The following is an 18,516-nucleotide window of genomic DNA, read 5'->3' on the forward strand; positions in this document are numbered from 1 at the left end:
AGTAGTAGCTCTTAAATCTATCACAAACCCCGAGGGCGCAAACTGTGGGCGGCCTATGGGCTGTGGAGCGTTTCCGATGAGCCGTTTAACCCGCCCACCTCGCCTGCAGGGAGGGGCGCTGTGGGGGGGGAGGGGTGGCGGCCACAGCCCACGGCTCAGTCCTGTGTCCCCAGGGCGGGCTCGGCCCCAAGTCTGCGCAGCTGCCAGAGCAGGCGCTGCCCCCAGTGCCAGTCAGCGGGCCTGTCCGACCACTCGGCCTCGTACAGCCCACTCTGGTGCCCACGGACGCCTGGGTTTCCCACTTGGGAACATTTTCACATAAAGCTGCAAATTTTGTTCGCGCCCAGGGTGGACGAAGGGTCAGCCCAGTCAGAAGCCTCCAGTTTCCCTGAGGGACTCGGGGGCCCTGAAGGCATCAGTGGGGGTCCCAGGGTCACCACACACTCAGGTCTAACAGGGCGTGGGGCTTGAGAAGAAACAGACGCTCGTGCCCTCTCCTGGGAGGGGCCCCAGAGACCCTGAGGGGTTGTCCTAAAACCCCCTTTGGGACCAGTGCCTCCTCAGGGCTCCCTCCCACCCAGCAACCCCTGCCGGGCCCTCCCAAGTAGCCCCAGAGTGGGTGCGTGGGGTCCGTCGGGCCGGGCTAGCATCGCGCTTGCCAGGCAGGGCTCGCAGCTCCCCATGCACTTATTTTGGCTGCCACGCTCCCCAGAGGCGCTGGGAGGTGCCCAGCGAGCAGGACAGCTGCCCCAGGTCTCTGAGGGAGCCAGAGGAGCCCCTACCCCACAGCCAGCCCCCGTGTGTGCAGCCCTCAGACCACTGGTGCCCAGTCAGAGGCCCACATTTGCCAACGTCGTTTATTGGGGCCACCCTGGGTGGGGAGTACGCACGGCATACATAGCAGGGCCCAGGATGCCAGCCCAGGAGCGCCTAAAACGGCACAGGGCGGGGGGACAGGGCGCCAAGGTCCGGGGGTGACGGGGTGGGACGGCCTGCGTCGGGGGGCCCCCGCCTGGGGAGGGGCACCGGCTCCTACGCCAGCGGACATTGCTCAGATCTTGGCCAGGCTGGAGTTGGCGTCGGCATGCTCCTCTTGGATGGGGGTCCGGAAGCTGTTTGCCCCTGCGGAGGAGGAAGGGGTGAGGGGTGGGGGGCGGGAGGTGGGCGGGGGTCCCAGCCTCCCGCAGGCAGCGCGCTCTGGGGCCCACCGAGAGCACTCACCGGGGGGCTTGGGGGCGTTGGGCGTCGGCCTCCAGGCCCTGTGGTGCAGGAGCAAGGCCAGCGCGGCAGCCACGGGGCCGAGCAGGCCCAGGCCCAGGCCCAGGCCCAGGACAGCGGCCAGCTCGGGGCCTGCGGGGAGGCAGGGCCCGCTGGGATGGGGTCCGCCAGGGAAGGAGTCCACCGCAGGAGGGCCGCCCCCAGGCCAGCGGGCAGCTCCACCCACCCTCCCCGCCACCCCACCCCCCTTGGGTTGGGGGAGGGCCCTGCTGGGGCGAGGCCAGGCCCCCTTACCCTTGGGGGGCTCTGCGTGGGGCGTGGAGGGCCCCTGTGAGGCCCTCGGCCAGGTGGTGGCGGGCTGAGCGGGGGTGGGCCGGGCTGCGGGGCCCTGGGTCTCCCAGGCTGGTGTGAGTCGGGGGCTCCTGTCCTCACAGACAGCGTCCGAGCTGTTGCTGGCCGCCTGCAGTGTCCGCTTTCCGAATGAGGTGCAGCTGAGCGGGGCAAGGGTGTTGGTCGGCCAGAATGTCCGCCACCAGTGGGACGGGCCGAGATTGGTCGGCCAGAATGTCCGCCACCAGTGGGACGGGCCGAGATTGGTCGGCCAGAATGTCCGCCACCAGTGGGACGGGCCGAGATTGGTCGGCCAGAATGTCCGCCACCAGTGGGACGGGCCGAGATTGGTCGGCCAGAATGTCCGCCACCAGTGGGACGGGCCGAGATTGGTCGGCCAGAATGTCCGCCACCAGTGGGACGGGCCGAGATTGGTCGGCCAGAACGTCCGCCACCAGTGGGACGGGCCGAGATTGGTCGGCCAGAATGTCCGCCACCAGTGGGACGGGCCGAGATTGGTCGGCCAGAATGTCCGCCACCAGTGGGACGGGCCGAGATTGGTCGGCCAGAATGTCCGCCACCCCACTCGTCCCCTGGTCGGGCCAGAATGTCCGCCACCCCACTCGTCCCCTGGTCGGGCCAGAATGTCCGCCACCCCACTCGTCCCCCACCAGTGGGACGGGCCGAGATTGGTCGGCCAGAATGTCCGCCACCCCACTCGTCCCCCACCAGTGGGACGGGCCGAGATTGGTCGGCCAGAATGTCCGCCACCCCACTCGTCCCCCACCAGTGGGACGGGCCGAGATTGGTCGGCCAGAATGTCCGCCACCCCACTCGTCCCCCACCAGTGGGACGGGCCGAGATTGGTCGGGCCAGAATGTCCGCCACCCCACTCGTCCCCCACCAGTGGGACGGGCCGAGATTGGTCGGCCAGAATGTCCGCCACCCCACTCGTCCCCCACCAGTGGGACGGGCCGAGATTGGTCGGGCCAGAATGTCCGCCACCCCACTCGTCCCCCACCAGTGGGACGGGCCGAGATTGGTCGGCCAGAATGTCCGCCACCCCACTCGTCCCCCACCAGTGGGACAGGCCGAGAACTGGGGCAGGACCAGGGAGATGTGAGGGGCGACCGGGGTCCACAGCGGGTCACTCAGGCAGCATCAGAGTCCAGCCCAAAGGTGGCGAGGAGAGAGACCAAGGTCCCTGCCAGCCCCCAGGAGCCTGGGCCTCCCCCGGCCTCCCCCGCCTTCGCAGCCTGCTTCCCACACCCGCTCCCCTGACCTGTTCCCGCCTGCACCCCTCTCTCCCAAACCCCTGCCTGCTCTTTTCCTGCCCCCACCAGCTCAGCTCAACAAGGACGGGGGCCTCTCAGCTGTGAATGAGTGAGGGTCTCACACCCTCCCGGGCCTGGGCTGGGGTCTCACGGCCTCCCCACTCCAGCCCAGCAGGAAGGCCAGTGGGAGGAGGCTGGGTCAGGGCCGAGCAGGGGTCGTGGGGGCGGGGCAGGGACCAACGTCGGGGGGGGGGGGGCGGGGGTGCTAACAAGGGGGGGAAGGGGCCACGGGGTGCCAGGCCCCGGAGCTCCCAGCCAGCAGCTTCCTACTCCCAGACCTGACCCCTGGCTCCCAGACCCCAGGCCACCCAAACCCTCCAGCCCCGGGGACACTCACTTGGTCCAGGGCTGGCAGGCCTGGTCGTTGCCCGGGGAGAAGTGTCCTGGTGGGCACGGGGCACAGTCTGCAACAGAGTCAGCAGGCTCTGCCCATCTGCCACCCCTGGGGGGCCCAGACGCTCAGCCCCCAGGGCCTCCAGCAGTCCCTCTCTGCCTACATGCCATCCACTGGCCACGACCTGGGAGTCCCCCAGCCCCTGTCTTGGCCTGACCTGCCGGGGGGAGAGGGCACTCGGCCAAGCCTGGGGTCGGGGTGCTGAGGGGAGGTGACAGCGTGTGAGGGACATGCTCCTTCCACATGGTTCCAGAGGCACCCCTCACCAACTCCACGCTTGTAGCCATAGCCGTCCTGGGGCTGGGTGCCCGGCCTGCAGCCGCAGACCGTGTCTCTCGTGGGTGTGCATCTCTGCTTGGGCTCGCTCCCACTTCCTGGGGGTCGGGTAGGGTGGGCGCAGTCAGTGGGGAGGCCAGAGACACAGAGCAGGCTGGAGGACCGAGGCTGAGGGTCTGCAGCTATCTCCCCCGGGGCCAGCTGCCCCCTCGCAGCCGGGTGGCCTCTGGTCCTCTCCCATCCCCGGATGCCACGTCCCTCTTGGCCACACAGCCCCAGGGGTCACCCCGTGGCAGCTCTGCCCGCTCTTCCCACCCCTCCTCCAGCCTGCTCAGGACCCTCTGTGGTCCTTGACTCTGGGTCTCACCCACTCAGCCACATGGCCCTGGCCCTCTGGGAGGGGGAGGAGCCCCATGGGTGGCCTCAGCTGACTGTGGTACTCTGGGGCAGGGGAGGGCAGGCCCCGGCGTGGTCTGGAGTTTGCTCCGAGGCCCCGTGTGAAGTAGGTACCAGCGGGGCCGGGGCGCCTGGCGGTGCTCACTCTGGTTGCACTGTGTGCAGGGCTTGCAGGCCTCGTAGTTGACCGCCTCGTTGTAGAAGCCGGGCTCACACGGACGGCACACCGTGTCCCGGGCGCGGGTGCAGCGGCTCTCCATCCCATAACCTGCCACGGGAGGCCGGGCTCAGAGCTCCCCACAGCCTGGCTTTCCCCACAGCAGCCCCCGACCGCCTCTGGCTGGCCCACCATCCCATCCCATGCGTGGCTCCAGGTCACCCACTTGCCCTAAGTCCGCTCGCCCCACGGTGCCTCACCACGTGACCCCATCTGTGGGTCCCTGTGTCCCCTGACCCCGTCTCCTCATCCTGGGTCCCTGTAGGCACCCCTCCCCCACTCCACGTCCAGGCCACTCACCTGGCTGGCACTCCTTACAGCACCTGCTGCCACTGGGGTAGGTGTCCCCAACACATCTGAGCCGGGCCGCAGCGCCCAGCGCGAGCCCCAGGAGCAGGAAGGCCGAGCCCGGCGCCCTGGGTGGCTGGGCTCCCACGCGCATTCTCGGCTGCTCTCAGCCCCACAGCTCGGGAGTCTGGGGTTTTTCCTTGCAGGATGTGGCTATAAGGGCTGCGGGGGAGGGGTGGGGAGGGCAGGAGGAGGGGACCAGGAGGAAGGAGGCCCCAGGAAGCACTGGAAGGCAGCCTGTGTCCCGGCCCTGGGCTTCTCTTCTGCCCTGGGCGCCAAGGCCCCCAACCCTGCGATAACGGCCGTAGGCCTCAGGCTTGGCCCAGCCAGCAGCTGCAGTGTGCAGATCCAGGGCCTGAGTGAGGACCCGCAGCCCCCTGACCCCTGCCAGGGCCACCAGCCCAGGTCCTCCAGCCCAGCCGGTCTGCACCGACCCCTCCCCCTGGACCCCTCCCACTCCTGTCTCACAGGAAACTGGAGCCCCTTCGGCCAGGCATCCTGGCTGTCCCCCTGCCCTGCCCAGCCTGGCCAAGCTGCCCAGACCGGGGTGGTCTTGGGATCCCTCCACCTGGCTCACTCCTCCTGGGCGCCTCCCTCTCTGCAGGGCAGAGCCCTAAAGAGGAGCAGGGGGCTCACCCTGAGGCCAGTCCTCACCCCTGCCCCACAAAAGGGTGCCCAGAGCACATGGGTGAGCCAGGGCAGCACACTGGGTCAGGCATCAGGTGCAGGGGGAGGGCTGGTGGTGTCCAGGGCTCCAGAGCATGGTCACTGGTCCAAGTGTCCAAAACTAGCTCGGACCAATGCCAGCAGCCCTGGTGGGTCAGATGCCTCATGACCAGTGCCCACAGTGAGTGCGCAAGCACGTGAGGGTGTGTGCTGGTGTGAGAGGGAGAGAGCAGCTGAGCATCCTTGAACACAGCAGGCATCTGGGACTGAATCCACGTTAGTGCCCTAAACCCACACGTGGAAGCTTGATCCCCGTGCAGCTGTACTGGGAGACCGGGGCCTCTCAGGAGGCCATAAAGCCTGGGTGGGGTCACAGGGTGGGCCTGATCCAGTGTGACTGGTGTCCCTACAAGAGGAAGAGGGCAGGGCACAGACACGAACAGGGCACGACCATGTGAGGACACAGGGAGGAGAAAGGCCTCAGGAAACACCAACCCTGCCCACTCCTCGGTCTCTGGACGTCCAGCCTCCAGGACTAGCAGAGGGTAAACGTCTGTGCTGCAAGCCACCCGAGCAGACCGAACGCGTGCTGCTGGGCAAGCCCTGCCCGGTGCCCTGGGGGTGGCGTGTGCCTGGGAGCGTGCGCCAGCCGTGTGTGCAGCACGCGTGTGTGGCGCTGGCTCCACATGCCGGGATGTGTGTGTGCTGCTCCCATGAGCACCTGGGCATGTGCCTGGGGCGGGGTATCCCGTGAAGACAGACTCTCCGCTCTGCCCCCTGGCCGGGCAGGGGCTATCTCCCTAAAAACTCTGGAGGCCATGCCAGGCTCTCCCTGCGCCACACCCACCCCAGGTTTAGGGTGTTCCTGCAGCACCACTGGGACAGGAAAGAGAGCTCCCGTGTCCTCAGGACAGGTGGGGAGGGCCTTTGTGCCGGCCCTCCGTGGGGCACGAGGGAGGAGCACAGGTGCCCATGCACACACATGCACACGTGCATGCACACACGTGTGTACATGCTCCCTCTCATGCAAAGCTCTGATCCTGGCGGCCCGAGGCAGGGAGGCCGTAAGTCTTTGGTGCTTTTAAATCTGAACCACGAGATAGGATTATCTGCTTAATGGTTAACCTGAAGCTTTGGCGGCGGGGTGGGGGGGTGGGGGGTGCAGGCCTCCCGCAGTGGCTGGAAACCCCCCACCTCCTGGGGGCACAGGTAGGATGTGGGGCTCCCTGCCCACCTGCGGGAAATTCCGCCAGCCAGCTCCGCCTGCGGGCAGGGGCCACCGCAGGGTCGTAGCCCTCAGCCTCCAAAGAGAGGGAGGGTCCATGGGGGAGGGGCAGGGCTCCAGGCAGCCTGCTGTGCACACTTGTGCCTGCACGTGTTGTGCCCCGGCTCCCACTGACGGTGAGAAAAACTATTTTAAGACAAACCATAGCTGCTGAGGTGGAGGTAACTCGGGGTCTGGCGGGCAGCACCCCACGCCTTACGGGGGCCATGGCAGGGGAGGCCGCCCGCCCCCTGCCCAAGGCCCCGACTCCCGGCAGCGCACGGGGGCCGGCCCGCACCTCTGTCCCAGCGTCCCACCTGCTGGTGGCCACCCACCCATACGGCCAGAGCCACGGGCCCCGCCCTCCCACCCCGCCTTCTGGTCGCAGTTCTGAAAAGTCTTTCCTCTTGTTTGTCTGGAAACCAGCCCAGATTCTGCGATGGCCCCTCCCGAAGCTGCTCGGAAGCAGGTCACGTGGGCAGCTCCGGGCAGCCTCTCTGCCCACCCGGCCCGAGCCTCCAACCCCAGCAGGGCCTTCAAAGGCCCGTGCGGACCCCCTGGCCGGGTGAGCCGTCCACCGAGGCACCATGGGCCACGGCTCAGGGCTCTGAGGGGGGCCCGGCGGGGGGCCAGGTTCATGGGTACGTAGAGTGGAAACCCTCCCTTGTCACTTAACTCTCACTGCCCACACCCCCCCAGCCCACACCCCAGCCAAGCCAGCGGGCATGCCAACCCCGGGGGAAGGGCCCGGTGTGGTGGTGGGACCGCGGCCGGAGGGACCAGGTCTCACCCCTCCCGCCAGCGGCTCCTGACCCCCCAGGCCGCTCCTCCCCGCCCCCCCACCACGCCCCAGGCCAGGACTCTGGGTGGCTCTTGGGGACTCCCCCAGTTCTCCGCTCCCAGCCCCGCGCCCTGGGGGCCCAGGGTTTGTCCTCAGAGCCCCCTCCACCCCAAACTCCCATTTCCTCCCAGCCCCTCCCAGGTGGCCTCACCCAGGCCTGGACTCCAGCTCCTGACTTTAAATCTGCAGCCCAGATCCCCAACTCCCGCCCTGCAGACGGCCCCTCCCTGTCCCCCACCAGGACACCGTCCCGCCTGGCGGCCCCGTGTCATCCTCCCCCGTGTCGCAGGTGACCACCGGCGCTAGCAAGCCCCTGCTCTAACCAAACCGCCCACCGCAAAGCTTCAAGTGGAAGCCGCCTGGCCACAGACATCCGAAGTATCGTCTACGTGTTTTTTTTCCCACCAAAAAAATGAAGCTGGGAGAAAAAGGAAACTATATTTCAAAGTAAATTAATGTGATTCCTGTCACCAGTATTAGCGTTTCCTCAGAGACTGAACGCCACAGTGCCGGCGGCTCTCACGGCCCCTTGCCGACCCCCCAGCCGCCGGCTGCTGGTTTCCAGCAAAGCCTTCATCTTTCAGTGTTCAAGGAAACGGCGGGAGCCGCGTATTTCCCACGGTGTGGCCAGCCCGCAGGCCCTGATGCGGCCGGTGCCTCTGGCAGAAGGGCTCCAGTTCTCGGAAGCGAGAAGCAGTGGGTACACGGGAATCGCGGGAATCGCGGGAATTGAGGCGCCGCGGGAGGGGCGGGGCGGGGTGGGGGAGGGGCGGGCGGGGCGGGGTGGGGGAGGGGCGGGCGGGGCGGGGTGGGGGAGGGGCGGGCGCGGCGGCGGCGGCGGCGGCGGCTCAGAACTCCTCGTGCACGCTGCGGGCGTAGTCCACCAGCTTGCTGCCCGTGAAGAACTCGCTGTACTTGAGCACCTCCTCGGGCTCCAGGCAGTGGTTCTGGTTCTCGTCGGCAACGGCGATCATCTGCTTGGCCTCGTTGAGGGCGCTGAACTCGTTCATGGGGTCCATGTAGTCCTGCAAGGACCCCGGCTCAGCCCCGCCACAGCCCATGCCGCCCCGGGCCGGAGGCATCTCCTCACGTTCAGCCCGCATCCGGCCACGCAGCCTTCACCGGCATGGGTAGCACTGCGCCCACGGAAGGGCAGGACAGGGAGAAGGCTGGCCCTGGAGCAGGGCACACGCACACGGACCGGCTCGGCCACCGGGGTGGCAGTGCTGAGGGGAAGGAGCTCCCGAACTGGGGGTCCCGCCGCTATCAGCAGGGATCAGAGAGCTCCGGCTAAAATGAAATGACTCATGCAGCAATGGGGAAAAACAAGCCCCACGCAGCACCTACACGCGACACCAGTGAAGACACTCCCGAGGCAGGAGGCGGGTCCAGCGGCGCGCAGCCTTCCCACCCCAGCGTCCGGCCAGGCCGACCCCGCTTCTCGGAGCAGCGGGCCCCACACCCACCTCCAGCTCCGCCGCGGTCACGATTCCGTCGCGGTTGGCATCGATCAGCTCCTCGAACTCTCTCTTCCTGTCTCGCACCCAGCCGTCGTCCACGTCCTGGCCCTGCTGGTTCTCCACGGTGCCCACGGGCAGAGAGATGAACTCGGACAGCGAGAGCTTCTTGTCACCATCCTGGTCTGCGGGACATGGGGGCAGACGTCAAGACTCCAGCGGGCGCGGGACCACTGAGGCCACTCCGGAGAAAACTCAACTGACGGGGCTTTGCTGCCAGGTTTTCAGTTTGCGCGGTTTCGGCCTGACCCCAAACAGCGGCCGTACAGCCCCCGCGGGCCACCCAGCCCAGGACCGGCCCGTGCTGACCTCCGCGGCTGGGCCTCACCCAGGTCCCGGATGATCTCCTTGACCATGAACTGCAGCATGCCGCGGCTGTGCTCAGGGTGCAGGAACGACAGGAACTCGCTCTCCGTCAGCAGCAGGTCCGGGGGTGGGTTGTCCGCCTGATACCAGCGGTCTTTGAGGTTCTCCAGGACTTCCTGTGCTGAGAGAGAGAGACGCGCATCCGTGAGGACCCACGCACACGGGACCCCTGCATGCATCCAGAAAGTTCCGAGACACGCAGCCCGAGTGCAGGGGGGGCCAGCTCAGGATGTGGTGGCGCGCGGGGCCAAGGGCCTGGCCCTCGGAGGGGTCCTCAGCCCCCTGGGGCGCAGATACACAGGCGCCCCAAGATGCAGGTGCAGACCCTCAACCGAAACAGACCCCCCCCCACCCTGGACACAGACCCCCTTAGACACAGCCCCGCCCCCGCTCGTTCCCGGGAAGCGGGCCGCCGGCTCTGTGGGAACAAAGGCACGACTTGCTTCCCTTCCGTCTCCGCCCGTGCACTGTCCCGTCCCGGGCAGGGCTCTGAGGGAAAACTCAGTTTCCAGATATGACTCACGCGTCCCCTGTGAGATCCCCGCCACCCCTGCCACTGTGGGAAGGCCCGGCATGGGGCCCCTGGGGCCGGTGGTCGCTGACGAGCTGGGTGTCCAGCCAGGGAGCGGGGAGAAGCCGGCGCAGCATCCGCACCCTCACCCGGGGCCCGACTCCAGCTTCCCGCTGGGAACAGGGACGCCGGGCCCGGCCCGGTCGCGACAGGGAGAGCCCCACACAATGCCTGTGGCCTCACACCTCGTGCCTTCTGACAGAAGGACAGAAGAGCCGTGGCAACTACAGGATCGCCCACTGCCTACCTGCCCGGCCACAGGGACAGGAGTGGTGGGACAGGCATAGGCTTGCCTTGCCGTGTCTACCCAGAGCCTGTGAATGCGACCTGATCTGGAAAAAAGGTCTTGGCAGGTGAAATTAGTAAAGGATCTTGAGACGAGACCACCTGGGATTCAGGTGGGTCCTAAGCCCCGGTGTCCTTGTGTAAGAGGAGATGAGATTGGAGAGCAGTGGCCACAAGCAGGGACGCTGGCAGCACCAGAAGCTGGAGGCGGCCTGGAGGGACCCCGCCTGCGGCACAGGGGACAGCGGCCCCGGGGGGCCACATGAGCTCAGCCCTCCCCCACACTCTCCCTCCTCTGGGACCCTCGACAAGCTGCTTTTCATTTCTGATCGCCCAGAGCTGCTCACCCCCCTCCCCCGCCCCAGACTCATGAACACACGGGAGTGAGGTGAGGGCTCGGCGGATGGAGATACCATGAGCTCTAGATCCAGGAAGAACACGTCCTGACCCCACACACACCCAAGGGAAAGGGCGCTGAGGACAGACAAGCAGGCACAGACGGCCGGCAGCTACCCCAGGAGCCAGTGCTAAATCTCCAGTGCTGGCAGGAGGAGGACAGGGGCCCCCACCAGACACCTCTAAAGGACACGTTCAGGGGACAGTCTGAACCCAGGACAAACAGTGGAAACACAAAATGGAGACAAACATAAAAATGGCCAACAACCATTTCAGGAAAAAAATAACATCTTATTTACAGGCTTTGAAAAACAGCAGAGGGGCTTCCCTGGTGGCACAGTGGTTAAGAATCCGCCTGCCAATGCAGAGGACACGGGTTCGAGCCCAGGTCCGGGGAGATCCCAAGTGTCGCAGAGCAGCTAAGCCCGTGCGCCACAACTACTGAAGCCTGCGTGCCTAGAGCCCGCGCTCCGCAACAAGAGAAGCCACCGCAATGAGAAGCCCGCGCACCGCAACGAAGAGCAGCCCCCGCTCACTGCAACTAGAGAAAGCCCGCACGCAACAGCGAAGACCCAACGCAGCCAAAAATAATAAATTAAATAAATAAATAAAACCCAGCAGAATCAAAATCCTGGGTGACACCACACAAACTAGGAAGGAGGCCTCTATACTGCCCAGAACAGAGTAAAATGGTCTTGACTTAGACGGTCAACGATAGACTGAGAAGAAAAAAGTAAAGCTGTAAGATACAAAACCCCTGCCCACAATGGGCAGCCCCCATGGGCACACCTGGAAAGCTGGGTGCCCCATTCACACCTGTCAGGCCACCAGATAGGGTCATGTGACTGCTGAGAAAAGGAAAGTGGGGTCTCTAAATCCCACGCTAGCAGAGGGAAAGATGAAAGGAAAAAAAAGAAATATCAATAGAAACAGAAATGAGCTTAACTCATCTATTACCAAGAAATTCAGACTGGCTCACAATATAAAGCTAACCTCTACGTAGTCCATAAAAAACCAAAATGCTTTGGAAAAACCAAGTCTCAAGGGCGGTTCACAGGTGAATTCTGCCAAACATGTGGGAAGGAGGCCATACCAATCTCCACAATCTCTTCCAGAGGAGAGAAACAGTGAACACTTCCTAACTCATCCTCTGAGGTCCTAACGCTAAAAGCAGGAAGGACACAAGAAAACTACAGACGGATATCTCGCATGATTATAGACACAAAAACATTCAACAAAATATTAGCAGGGGCTTCCCTGGCGGCGCAGTGGTTGAGAGTCCGCCTGCCGATGCAGGGGACACGGGTTCATGCCCTGGCCGCTGAGCCTGCGCGTCTGGAGCCTGTGCTCCACAACGGGAGAGGCCACAGCAGTGAGAGGCCCGCGTACCACACACACACACACACACACAAAATATATATATATATATTAGCAGATCAAATCCAACGACATACAAAAACAATTACATGTTACAACCAAGTGGGATTTATCCCAGGTAGGCAAGGTTGGTTCAACGTCTGAAATTCAACTGATATTCACATCAACAGGCTTATGAAAAGAAATCACGTGGTCGTATCAATAGATGCAAAAAAGCATCTGACAAAATCTAACACCCATTCATGACGAAAACTCTCAGCACGCTAGGAACAGAGGGGACTCGTCACCTTGATATAGAATATCCACTAAAAACCCACAGCTAAGATCATAATGGTGAGAAAGCCAAAGCTTTTCCACTAAACTCAGATTTAAAGCAAGGATGGCCCTTCTCACCACTGCTCTTCAACATCTCACTGGGAAGTCCTAGCTGATGCACTAAGACAAGAAAAGGAATAAAAGAGACACTGATTGGGAAGGAGGAAATAAACCGTTTTTGTTCAACGATGTCACGATCGCCTACGTAGAAAACCCAAAAGAATCGACAAGAAACTCCTGGAGCCACTCAGCAAGCACAGCAAGGCTACAGGACGGAAGGCTGCCATACAGAAGCCAATGGCTTCCCTGCACCACAGCAGGGAACAAGCGAAATTCGGAATTAAAAACTAAAGAACAAGTGCACAGAGAAAGAAGGCGCAGATTGCAACCTTGATGGCAGACGAGAGAGTCCAGTGCTAAAAACACCAACCCTGACAGAGAACCGTGGCGCCCACAGCACATCTACAGACATAACAGTAACGAACATCCCTGGACCAAAAGAACACAGCGGCAGCCGTCACAAAGCAGAGGCGGGAAGGGCCACAGACACCAGCAGGAGGCCATGATGCAACCCTGACGGCCAGGTGCACGTGAGACAAACAGGGTAGCATCGCAGGTACAGAGACGTCCCAGTAAAAATTCGGCACTCACGTGTCCATCAAGAGAAAACGACACACTGGATGACAATGGCAGGGACGACCCGCCCAGTAGAGACCGAACAGGAGAACACAGGAAGCACACGGCGCTCTGACAAAGCCCCCAACGAGCTGAACTCGACACCCGGCTGCGAACGAACCCCCGGGAGGGACGGGATGGCACAGAGCTGGAGACAGTAACCAGTGAAGGTCACGAGAACTCTTCACTGGTGCTTCAGAACTCAGCTAAAAGGTGTCAAATTTTGTACCACGGAGATGGGTTTTTAAAGGAACGTCTCTGAAAAGCTAAGGGGAGAGCCGGCTGGGACTGCGGCCTCCAGGCACCGCAGGCAGGAGCCCCCACCGGCCTTGCCGACTCCCGGGGTCGGACCTCATCTGGCACTGAGGACCTGTCCAAGCCGAGACCTGCTTCCGGTGCTTCGCCACCTCCTCCCCGGAGCTCAAGCCCACCTGAGGCCGCCGGCTGCACCTAACCACCCACAGCACCTGGGGGGTCCTGGGGGCTCTGCCTAGCGGCCCCGCGGGAGCACCCGGCTGTGGCCACACCCGCCTCGCCCCCTTCCCTCCCGGCATCTGTGCTGTCACGCGCGCCACGCTGGCCACGGGAGGCCGAGCCCTTACTCTCTTCGTCGACGTTCAGGTCCCACTTATTCTGTATCTTATCAGCAACTTCTCTCTCATCATGGCCTTTGCTCGCCAGAAACTTCACCTTGTACTCATCCCATGACACGTGGCCTGAAAGAGCAAGACAGCTTCTTAGGAGGTTTAACAACGAACGCTTTTTTTTTTTTTTTGCCCGCGCCGTGGGGCACGTGGGATCTTAGTTCCCCGATCAGGGATCAAACTCGAGCCCCTTGCGTTGGAAGTGAGGAGTCTTAACCACTGGACCGCCAGGGGAGTCCCAACATTGAACGTTTTTAAAAAGACGTATCTAGTTACTTTAAGCCATCAATCCAAAATCCTGGTGCTAAGGACATCTGTAGAGGCAGGGGCAGCAAAACACGGCTCCAAGCTTCACGACAGAGCCTAGCCCCGTGGTCCCCACCTGCACGGCAAGCTGGCGTCTGTCTCCCTGGCAGCACCTGCAGGCCCCTCCTGCCTCTCACCTCCTCATTCCTGGGCCCTCGGCCTGGAGCCCCGCCCCCGCACACACCTCCAGGCACCGCCCTCCGCCAGCAGCCTCAGGCCACCAGGGTCAGGGCGAGGTTGGCCATACCGTCACCATCGGGGTCCACGGCTCGGAAGTGCGCCTTGCTCTCCGCGATGGCCTCCTGGAAGTGCTCGGCCGTCTTCTCCATGATCCAGCGCTGCATCTCCTTGGCACTGATCCTTCTGTCGGTGTTCAAATCCACCCTGCAGGCCCACGAGACGTGTCAGGCGAGGCCTCCAGCACCCCAACAGATGGGTGTACGGACAGAAGGATGGCCACAGGGGTTCTGCAGGCAGCCACAAAACCACCACGAACGGCAACACATCCCACCCAACGGTGACGCAGGAGACGTCGGGGGGATGTGGGGGGCACAGTGGGGGAATCAGGGAGGACACTGGGCAGTGTCACTACCCCATCCGTCTCGGGACCACTGCGAGGGGAACAAATCTCCCCCCTGCCGCAGGACGGGGTCCACAGACCCACACACCTGGGACCCAAGAGGAGTCCCTGGTAACAGGACTGGAGCTCAGACGCTGGAGCACAGTCCTGTCTACTCGCACAAACACAGCCAGCGAGACAAAGGAACAGCTGTAGGTGCAGGTGTGCCGGCAGCTGTACACTCTGCACTCACGTGCATATGTGGGTGTGTGCACGGCTCGTGCACACCAGTGCACACGGGTCAGAACACACGTTCATGCACGGGCTGGCACACACACACATAGCAGAGGACACCCCAGCAGCAACGCCCACACCCACTGCTGGGTCCTGGTTTCTAAATCCCACTCTCCCATGAAATGAACCAGCGCTCCCCGGAGAACTGGGTGATTCTAGGGCTGAGGCGGGAACACAACAAGATGAAGGGAAGCTGGCGTGGCTGGCAGTGCAAGAAAGGAAGGAAGCACTCACAACAAGGGGTGGGGGGTGGGAGGGGTGGGCAACGACAAGGTCCTGGTGGCCAAGGCTGGAACGAGGTGGGCAGCCAAACCGACAGCGCGGAGCTGCGTCCCCACCAAAGTGCAGACGACACCCACGCGTCCATCCTCCTTACAGGATTCCAGACCACACGGCGGGTCTTCCCCGGAGCTTCGCTCCCACCCCCGGGAGGGTGGGCTGCCCCTCTGAGGGCTGCCAAAGAGACGGGAGGACAGGACAAGGAGTGACACTCCTTGGCAGATCCCCCCTGAGCCAGGTGACCAGGCCGACAGCCCCCGTGATGTCGTGCGGACGTCAGGTGCCCTGATGTGATGTGACGAGAGCGCCACCTCACCTCTGGGGTCTTCTTTCCATAAACCACAACCCCTGTCTAACCAGGAGAAAACACAGCAGACAAAGCCCAAATCAGGGACACGCTACAGAACACCTGAGTGGTCCTCCCCCAAACCGTCAAGGTCACGAAAAAGTAGGCTCCCAGATGGGACCCCGGGCAGAAAGAGGACCCTGCGGCAGCGCGTGACCTGCAGCCTGGAGCGCAGGGAACAGTAACAGAGCACCGTCGTGTCTCAGTTTCCACAGTGTGCCTCGGTCTGCATCTTTCTGTTAACCTAAAACCACTCCAGAATAAAAAGCTCACTCGAGAGGTGCTGCGCAACATTACTTCTATCTGTTCAGAACTAGGTCTTGAGGCACGTGTTTGATCTGCCCCGGGCGGGGTGCAGGGGAGGCAACAGCAGCTGGCAGGGGGCCCCACAGGGCCCACGGTGGCACCTCCAAGTGGGACGGCTCTGGGGGGGTCTGACTGAGAAGGTGAACACGGGTTAGACGCTCCCCGATGACAAACCTGCTAGACACGGGACGTATAAGGAAGACACGTGACATGGGCGGATGCAGCCGAGCGCAGCTGCAACGGGCCCGGGACGCCCTGCCCCTCAGGGCCCGGTTTTCTGCGTTTCCCGGTGATCTGCTCTCCACACCTGAACCCCACTCCCACTGCCAGAGCAGCTGTGAGGGAGGCTCTGTCGCCACTCCTCCCCACTCCGGGGGTCCCCTCGGCCTGGTGCAGGCGGCTGCCCTGCTGATCCCTGGAAGAAGCCACGTGCCCTGTGGCCCCGCTCACAGCTTCCTTCCCGGCTTCACGGGACAGTGAGGTCTGGGCACCGGACGAGGTTTCGGTCACTTCAGCCGCTGACAACGATCAGTTCCTCAAACTGAAGAGGGCGCATCCAGGGGGCCAGGCGGCCGGCTAGGCGCCTCGGGGGGCCGCCGCCCCGCCCGTGGTCCCCCACTTCACCGACGGGGACGCTGCCAGAGCTGGTCCCCCGGCCGCGTGACCCCTGTGTGCACGCACAGCCCCCCACGAGAGAGTCAGTCTCCTTTCTAGAACCAAGAGCCACCCATCGTGCATCCTGGCACATGACCCTGGCGGCCACCGTATCGCCAGTACCAAGCCTGGGACCTGCCAGGCCGGCGCTGAGGCAGAGCCCCGGACCAGCCCACGGCCTGCGGGCGCCTAACCCACAAGGCGTGCAGAGAGCAGACCCATCAGGCCCGCCTGGTGTCCCCGGGCCAAACCCCTCACCCTCCCCACCACCTGCCCCATGGGCCCTGTCCGCCCATCACCTCAACCTGTCGTGGCTCCAGGCCAGCAGAACAGTACAGCCCCGTCTGCACACGCTCACTGGAGCGCTGATGGCGGCACGGAGCCGACGGCCGACCATGCCCAGCAGCAGCTCCGCGCCCACGGGCCCTGCCTCTAACTGGCACTGCGACCAGTCCCACGGGCAGCAAGGTGCTGGCACCTCTGCCCCACACAGCCCTCCCCACGCCCTCTGAGCCCCCGCCGGACACAGGGCGCAGGTCAGGGCTGCCGCCTCGCGGCTCCCACGCTGCCAACTTCCCAGGAGTACGTGTCACGGCACCACCTCCACAGCACGTCACCGAGGGGGGCCTCGTCACCTCGGCGCCACGCAGAGCCAGGACTGGACCAACAGGGAGGCCGAGGCCAGCCCCCCACACCCCCCTGCAGGCCCCAGCAGCACCTACTTGGAGAAGATGGCCATCAGCTTCCTCCGGCTCCTCCGGGGCTCCGCGTCCTGTTCAAAGCCGTCCGTGTCCTTGCCCAGGAAGACCTCCTGGTGGAAATCCCTGTTGAGGTGCCCATCCATCTCTAGCTTCACCCCGTTCAGGTGGTCCGGAGGCAGGATCTCGTTTTCCTCCCTGCTACCCACTCTCTCCCGAGCGGACGAGTGGTTGGCGGGCCGGGCGGACGCGTCCATCAGAAGGACAGCCCCCAGGAGCCAGAGGCAGCGAGGGGCCAGGCCACAGAGGGGAGCCTGCCTGGAGGTCATGGCTGCCGGGGTCTGTGCTGCAGGATGGCCTGCGAGTGTGGCCGGGAGCTGGGGAAGGGGGGTGGCAGGTGAGGAGGTGGTGATCACAGCCTGCCTACCACCCAGGGCAACGCGGGAGGCCCCACGGCCGGCACACTGCCTGCGGCCAGCCTGAGGCTGCCCGGTCCCAGCCAGCACCTAACGGCCCACGAAGAGGGCGCAGAGCCACGAGATGGTGGAGCCCCAGCAAACACTCCTCTAAAGAGACGTTTACTTTGCAACACGAAATAGAAGTCCTTGGTTTCCAGGACCTACGCTGGGCATCCTGTTTTCTCCTTCTTCCACTCCCTCCTCCAACCACGATGAGGTGGCCCTGCCTCAAGGTACGCCCCGCACCGCTAACCCTGCCCCTTCTCCAGGCCCACCGCAGCTGCCCCCAGCACGGCTGTCCTTGGAGGCTGGCCCCAGAGTCACCGTAACTCACTCTCCAGATGCCAGCCCAGCACTCACGAGCTCCGGGACCTTGACGAAGGCACCTGCCCGCCTCAGCTTCGGCCTCCCCACCCCAAGGCTTTGTGAGGGCCTGGTGCCAGCGAAGCCCAAACCCACGGGGCAAGGCACCACCCCTCCCCCTCCCCCCCTCCACGACCCTTGTGCACACACATGTACACACGTAAACACAGCATGTACACACAGGCACACATCCACAAGTGCACTCATGCACGTATACACGAATGCACACACATCCACGGGCACGCACCCACACGTACACACACATCCACACGTACGCCCACGTGTGCTCACACACACACACAGGCATCCTTGCTCACGTTCACACACGAACACCGAGAAGGCCAGAGTGCCCAGGAAGTCTGTGACCCTGGGCGTGCCCGGGCTTGGCGGTGAAGGAACGAGGCCACCCTCTGTCCACGTCAGGGACCCCAGGGCCACAGGCGCTCACACCCAGCACTCGGCCACCCGGCCTCTCCCACATCTGCTGCCCACCCGGGGCCGCCTGCCTTCCCGCCCCCACGGCTCCTCCTCCAGCCCCCCCTCCCCCCACTTCCCCACTGCGCTCCTCAGGACCTTCTTGCCCTTAACGTGTTCCTCTTGGAGCCTGTCCACCCAGCAAACGCCTGCCGGCCCTCCCAGGTGCCGTGGAGGCCCCCCTCCAGCAGGCCTGACAGGGAGCAGCAGAGGGAAGCCCCCCAGGCCAGGGTGGTGTCCAAGGTGAGGCACAAGGGGTTCGAACCACGGTGCCCTCCGTCAGGCCAAGCAGGCACCCGTGCTGGCTGGCAGCGCAGCCCAAGGCCAGGGCCACAGGCCCTCCCCGGCT

General features: G+C 64.0%; 2 protein-coding genes across 2 annotated transcripts; both read right to left on the minus strand.

The window, feature by feature from the left end:
• Positions 1–1,051: 1,051 nt before the first annotated feature.
• Positions 1,052–4,607, minus strand: TNFRSF4 (TNF receptor superfamily member 4). The gene is made up of 7 exons (XM_065896247.1): positions 4,466–4,607; positions 4,094–4,216; positions 3,543–3,650; positions 3,220–3,286; positions 1,513–1,709; positions 1,222–1,350; positions 1,052–1,122 (listed from the first exon to the last, which is right to left on the minus strand). Exons 1-7 carry the CDS (start codon positions 4,605–4,607, stop codon positions 1,052–1,054), a joined length of 837 nt encoding a protein of 278 aa, XP_065752319.1.
• A 3,525-nt stretch (positions 4,608–8,132) lies between these two features.
• Positions 8,133–17,201, minus strand: SDF4 (stromal cell derived factor 4). The gene is made up of 6 exons (XM_065886522.1): positions 16,897–17,201; positions 13,984–14,120; positions 13,389–13,502; positions 9,130–9,288; positions 8,751–8,926; positions 8,133–8,309 (listed from the first exon to the last, which is right to left on the minus strand). Exons 1-6 carry the CDS (start codon positions 17,199–17,201, stop codon positions 8,133–8,135), a joined length of 1,068 nt encoding a protein of 355 aa, XP_065742594.1.
• Between the last annotated feature and the right edge of the window lie 1,315 nt (positions 17,202–18,516).

Source organism: Phocoena phocoena, chromosome 1 (assembly GCF_963924675.1).
Source record: "Phocoena phocoena chromosome 1, mPhoPho1.1, whole genome shotgun sequence".
Classification (NCBI taxonomy): Eukaryota; Metazoa; Chordata; class Mammalia; order Artiodactyla; family Phocoenidae; genus Phocoena; species Phocoena phocoena.

Bases quoted from the DNA above. Each gene is read 5' to 3' on its own strand.
- TNFRSF4 (XM_065896247.1), bottom strand. From the start codon at position 4,607: ATGCGCGTGGGAGCCCAGCCACCCAGGGCGCCGGGCTCGGCCTTCCTG. The intron at 3,651-4,093 runs GTGAGCACCGCC...CCCGACCCCCAG, and splicing joins CTGCACACAGTGCAACCAGA to GAAGTGGGAGCGAGCCCAAG. The intron at 1,710-3,219 runs GTGAGTGTCCCC...TGCCCCGCTCAG, and splicing joins GCCTGCCAGCCCTGGACCAA to CTGCACCTCATTCGGAAAGC.
- SDF4 (XM_065886522.1), bottom strand. From the start codon at position 17,201: ATGACCTCCAGGCAGGCTCCCCTCTGTGGCCTGGCCCCTCGCTGCCTC. The intron at 9,289-13,388 runs GTAAGGGCTCGG...TCTCTCTCTCAG, and splicing joins CCTGAACGTCGACGAAGAGA to CACAGGAAGTCCTGGAGAAC. The intron at 8,927-9,129 runs GTGAGGCCCAGC...CATGTCCCGCAG, and splicing joins GGAGATCATCCGGGACCTGG to ACCAGGATGGTGACAAGAAG.